Source organism: Miscanthus floridulus, chromosome 3 (assembly GCF_019320115.1).
Source record: "Miscanthus floridulus cultivar M001 chromosome 3, ASM1932011v1, whole genome shotgun sequence".
NCBI lineage: Eukaryota > Viridiplantae > Streptophyta > Magnoliopsida > Poales > Poaceae > Miscanthus > Miscanthus floridulus.
This window is the reverse complement of record NC_089582.1, coordinates 33,395,551-33,401,949: the sequence shown is the minus strand read 5'-3', so window position 1 is coordinate 33,401,949 and position 6,399 is coordinate 33,395,551. Positions and strand designations below refer to the sequence as shown.

The window sequence follows — 6,399 nt, the reverse complement described above, 5'->3', positions numbered from 1 at the left end:
CTCAGCATGTACATGCTACAACACGTTTTCGTTTTCTTTCAAATCGTGCAACATCTCTCGCGGGCCGGACGGTATGAAAAAAAAAATACTATGCTTGTATAAGAGAAGCTCCAAGCATTTGTGTTGCATATTATAGTTGTGTACTTGTAGTTGGTTAGTGCCTGAACAAAAGATGCTGGTCTTGATAACGCTTCAACCTTTTATGCTCAGGCTAAAAAAATGTACAGTCGTACACACATAAGACAATGGGAGAACAAAAAAAAGAAGATATGCATATGTTTGTTTCTTTAGTGGGTCTCTCATCGTTGCTCATAGCCTCGTACATTATAATATTCCAGAATCAATGTTGAATAACCACATGCGTGGGGTCTATCTTTCATGAGTGTCAATGTCCGTTATTATGATCAGTTTTATCAAGTCATGTTTTACTTCTAACAATTGTAAAGATTGAATTTTTGTTCTTAAGCTCTATAACTAGACGAGAATACCCTTTTAGAACAATCACTATCGTGTATTCTCGTATCATGAAGTCTGTTCATGGTTTTCACCATGTTTATGGACATTTCTCATGTGTATTTACTGACATGCCTGTCTACATAATGCAAGCGGAAAGAAATGAAAAAGGAGGGATGGAAACGTGAAACTCATTGTCCATCTCATCTATGGGCCCTGCCTATTGAGTAGATAAAACATTTTTAAGACACAAGATGTTTGTGTCTTCATGCTTCATTGGTGCCTCATCTAAATCTTATGATATGGATATCAAGCAGAATGCTACATTACTAAAAGCAGAGTTGTTTCATTTGAAACTATACACTACTGGAAACTCGAATATTTCTGTGAGTGACGAATTTTTTTGTGCGTTTTTTCCGGTACGCACAGAAAAATTACGATTATTCTGTCGGTTCCAAAATATACCGACAGAAAAATACGAAAACACACAGAATAATTGTATGATTTTTCTGTGCATGACAATAGACACACGAAAAAAAGAACTCACAGAAAAAAGCAATTTATTCTGTCGGTTCTTTAAAAACGCACAGAAAAAATCTATGCACGCACAGAAAAATGTTATTAATAAAATAAATAAATAAACAAAGAAGTGCTAGCCCTAACCCTGCCAGCCGCCGCCCCAAACACCCGCCAGCTCCCCCTCCCCCCGCCGGCGCCGCCTCCCTCTCCTCCTCTCCCGGCCGCTCCTTCTTTCCCCGGCGGCCCCTCCTTCCCCGGCGGCCCCCTCGCCGGATCCACCGCCCCTCCTTTCCCCGGCGCCCCCTCCTTCCCCGGCGCCCCCTCCTTTCTCCGGCGGCCCCCCCTCACCGGATCCGACGCCCTCTCCCCGGATCCGGCGCCCCCACCTTTCCCGGTGGCGTGGCGGCGCGGATCCGGCGCCCCCTCCTTTCCCCGGCGGCCCCTCCTTCCCCGGCGGCCCCCTCCTACCCCGACGGCCCCCTCGCTGGATCCGCCGCCCCCTCGCCGGATCCGACGCCCTCTCCCCGGATCCGGCGCCCCCTCCTTTCCCGACGGCGTGGCGGCGCGGACGCGCCATGGACGGCGGCACGGATCCAGTGGCGCGGTGACCCCGACGAGGTAGGCCCTCCTCCTCCTGGATCTAGGGTTCCGGCGAGCTTTTCTCCTCTCTCTCTCTCCCAACTCCGATCCGGCGCAGGGAGGCCGACGGGACCGTGGGGAGGTGGCGCAGCTACGTCGGGCGTCGCGGGGAGGCGGCATGGGTGGTGGTGGAGGTGGTGGCATGGATGCTGCAGGGGGCGCTGCTGTGATTTGCTTTGATTTGTGGGCAAGCTTGCCTCTCTTCAAAAGCTAGCAACTGCAGATTAAATTATACATATCTCGTGCCAAAATTTTTGAGCAGCCAATGATTATTGTGGGATTATGTATTTGGTGTTGATTGGGTAGAAGTAATATGCGACTACAATATGTACTTTGACTTAGCGTTCTGCCATTCAAGTTTGTGTTAGACAGTGATATTCAGTAGTTGTACATGATACAAGTGGCTAGTCAATCTGAAAATCTAAAGTGATCATTGCGTTTGTCGTATGAGATTTTTCTGAAGTGGTTCCTTATCTGGAGGATCATATATTTGAGATTTACTTACTAATTTCTATGAATCACATAATACATTTGACTCAGAAGAAGTTTGTACCATCACAAGACTTTGGGTAGCTGTAAAATGCGTTTTAACGTGAAGCTGCAATTGTCTCTTTTAAAACTGTATTTGGTATTGTAAGGTTGCTGATGGTTAACAATGTGGTCATGCCCTTGATAAGTTACAGGGCAATCTGATTTTATTGTGCTTTGTCCTAAGTTGTTACTATTTCCTAGTTAATTTTACAAAAAGAAAAAACTATCTTATATGGTTGAATTGACATGAGTTGGTTGAGCTGGTTTCTATCAATTGATTGACATGTGTGCCCTACTTGACATGGATTTTAATAGTTTTTCTGCTTTTCCTTAAGAAGCTGATAGGATAAAATCGGTACTTGATAACATTTGATGACTCTGTTAGTTTGAGTTCTCTTTGGACAAAGACAATTCTATGTCCCAGCTAGCTATGATTTCCAACATGTTCTCAGCCGCTATGGCCTTGTTCCATCATTTCCCTGTGAGACAATTTAGCTTTTTATTCAGTTTACATCACTAAACCCTTAAACTGACATGCCTCGTGTTGCAGAGAAGAGGCAGTCTGCGGCTAACCGGATCAGAGAGAAGTACCCTGACAGAATTCCAGTAAGCTTCTACCCTCGTGTCTGCACTGCTTCTTTCTTCTTGATCGCTTTGATCCAATTTATGACAATATTTTATAATGCAGGTGATTGTTGAGAAGGCTGAGAGGAGTGATATTCCTGACATCGACAAGAAAAAGTCAGTTCTCAACTTTTCTAAGTTAATCATAACCGTTATACAGATATGTTGATCTTTAAATGTTTATGAGTTAATGCTAGTGAGATTTCTACCGTTTTTCTGATAACTGATGGTGGTTGGTGCCATCCATTTTGCATTATATTGGGCTGCCCTCATATAAATGTGCAACAGTATTGCATTGTGGTCGTTTATGCACATATATTATTTCAGTTGTCCCAATTACTATATCACGATCTATGGTGCCATAGAAATTGTTTGATAATTGCACCAAATTGACACTATTCCTAATAAACAGACTTGTTGAGTTAAATATTTACAACTCTGAACTTTGGTGGCTATATGATGCAATTTCCTGTTCTATTTTCTACAGTGCGTTCTATTTTCCTTGCTGTTTTTCAGTAGATGTCATTCGGTGCAAATCAAATTGGCTTGTGATCTGAGATGAAAGGTACTGAGCACTCCCCACTATGCTCAATAAAAAGGCAAATTTCTTACAATACTAGTGTCGGGTTCATAAATCCGGGGTCCCTCGGGGACCGGCTTCCACGCCAAGGCTCAGCCCAAACAGACAGCACACAGCTCATGGGCCGGCCCAAGGGTCTAGAGCAACAGGCCGAAAGGGCGGTCCAGCCACCGACCAGAAGGTCCGGCCGAAAAGGAACAGCGCCCGCTCGTCGACTACTTCGGCCCACCTCTCCGACCGGAGCGCTCGCTTTGGACTCCAGCCGCCTCCGGACGGCATCTCCAATCGGAAGGCTTGGCCCAAAGTGCTGCTTTCGACTCTGACCCCGCGTCTCCAACCGGGGTTTACAGAAACCCTGCCCACCGCTCTTCTCCGACTGGCGCGCCCAGGGCCGACTGGAGTCGTCCGACCGGGGACGCCCGCTCGGAAGGAACCAGGGGACAAACGGAGAAAGCAAGCCAGGGCGCACAAGTCAAACCACGCTACCAGGGACCATATCCTGAGCACCTGCGGGAACAGTGCTCTGCAACCGCCCTAGCACAAACAATATTGTAGGCGCTGACATTTACCTCTACAGTGTTGTGGGCGTCGTTAACTCACATACGGTAAGGCCCCCCACGTGCCTCTGGGCATCGATAGTATTATGGGCGTCGGGATTTACCGTGCTAGGTGAATGTGGTGAGACTCCTCACATACCTTTAGGCATCAACAGTATTTGCAGATACCGACATCTACCATTCCCGAAGAAGGCAACACGACCTCCCACATGCATCTGACATTATACAGTGACATCAACAGTGTTGTGGGCGCCTACCATTATCTTGTACCCGCCGGCATGGGCAACAAAGCCCAATGGCATACGTACCATCACTCTCTCACTTGTAAAGCCATCCCTTTTGTCTATAAAAGGGGATGCGCTCCCTCCAACAAAGGAGAGCTTCTTTAGTCCTTCGAAGTAAACCAACACCAATCGAGTTCATCGGCTCACAACCATAGAACCATCGGGTTCGTACCCCAAGCACACGCTTGAACACTTAGCTCATAGCGTAGCTCCTATCGCTCTTGGCCCTTCCGACCGGACCTCTTCTATACCCCATCTTTCTCCTTCTCGTTTGTAACCCCACTGCAAACTTCGAGCACCTGGGCTCAGGAATAAAGTCACTAACCGACCCAAACTGGACGTAGGGCACGTTGCCTGAACCAGTATAAACCCTGTGTCATTGAGTGCTAGGCCACCTCCGATCATAACGTACGACAAAACTACAAATATTTACTAGTTGGTCACATTCTGCACCGACAGATGGTGTCGTCCATGGGGAAGACGTTGTACGTTCAACACTTTTTGGTCATCGGATGGCCCACTTCTCCACCACCCTTGCCGTGGCGGGCTCGAGCGACACTATTTGCTTCGGCTCGCTGGAGTTTCCCGCACTCTCACCGGATGGGATGCGGGCCCCGACCGTTTTCGAGCCATCCCAGGCCTTCCTCTCTGGAAGCCTGGACTCCGTCGCCGACCGGCTTGGTGAACTGTACTTCCGCAAGGAGGCTCACGTCCCAGCACCCGTCGGAGGGGCGCCCTCCATCAACTCCGGGACGCACGACTTCGATGACGCGGCATCTGCGCTTCTTTCCGAGCAAACTCTCTGCTCAAACCCCGCTGTGAGTAATGTACACGTTGTCATTTACTTACTATTCTCTATCTTCCGCCGATTACCCGACGGAACCCTGTTGTCCCCGACGCAACCGTCGTACGACCGGTCCCCATACAACCTTGCGTCTTCCGCGGATGCATACGCCCGGGGCTCCAAAGGAGGCCAGCACCACCCCTTCTCGCATCCGAATTCGTGGGAATGACGAGCTATGCTCCCACCTGTTTCCTCGACCTCATGGATGACGATGGCGAGAGTGACGGCTCTAGCATCGGCGACATGGCACCTAGCCACCGTCTGTCCCGAGAGTATGCCATGGCGGACACTCCGAGACACCCACCAGCGGAAGCGGAGTCCTTACGGTCTCGCACCTCTTTGGACCCTCATGCAGAGACCCCCGAGCTCACACTTGAGCATGGGGAGGAACTACGACAACGGTGGCTGCATCAGCCACCGACTGCGCCACCACGCTCAGCGCACCTCGTTGCGCCCCGTACGTGTAGGCCGGCGGGCGGCGCTCGGGGTCGTGCCCATCGGGTCCAGCACAACACCATGGATAGGGGGAACGATCCCCCGCACTCCACTCGGGTGAACCAGAACATCGCTGCCGCGGCAATGCTTCTACGTGGCCTATCCGAGCCAAACGACCATCATGAATAGGTGATCCAGTGGAACCTCCAGGCACTAGTGGAAACCGCCGCCATTCAACAAGCCGAGTGTTCCGTATCGCGACGCCGACTCGCGGCCCCACTCCCCATCAGGGGAACAGGGACGCAGTAGATGGGACGCTCCACCCGATCGCCGCTACAATCGTGGAGCGCGGTACAGGAGGCCACATAGGCACCTCGTCTTGACCTAACGACCACTCCGCACCGAGCGCCTATGCATGCATGGCTCGGACCGAGCCGAGGCACACGCAGCAGCGACCGGAGTCCCAGCCTTGATGGCCTGGGACCACGGACCTCTGTCCAAAACCCCCAACAAACGCCGCCCCCGCCGTGCTCCGACGGAGGCTAAGGTAAGGGCAAGGCCAAGCGCCAAGATCTAGATGAGGGCCCCTCCACGTAGAGGGGGAAAAAGAACAGGAAGAATCGCCACCGACTGGCCAACTCCGCGTTAGTCGACATGACTGATCAAGCAGGCACGCAGACCCGGTAGGACCCTCCGGGCCACTTCCACGAGCTCATGGAGAGCCCATGCACCAACCACAACTACCCTGTAAAACACCTCTACAAGGACTGTCAGCTCCTCAAGCGCCTTCTACAATAGACCGACAGGCCAAAGAAAGAAAAAGGCGAAGAAGCAGCAACCGTGAAAGGGGGCACAGTGGGCAAGGATCCGGATGACTGAAGAATGAAGTGATCTGACCGGACACCTACCGACCGAAGGACAACAACGACGCCC

At 50.6% G+C, this 6,399-nt stretch overlaps 1 protein-coding gene across 1 annotated transcript; it reads right to left on the bottom strand.

Moving 5' to 3' along the window:
- Positions 1-1,111: 1,111 nt before the first annotated feature.
- On the bottom strand, positions 1,112-1,549 carry LOC136543484 (glycine-rich protein DOT1-like). Its single transcript, XM_066535918.1, has one exon. It carries the CDS (start codon positions 1,547-1,549, stop codon positions 1,112-1,114), a length of 438 nt encoding a protein of 145 aa, XP_066392015.1.
- Between the last annotated feature and the right edge of the window lie 4,850 nt (positions 1,550-6,399).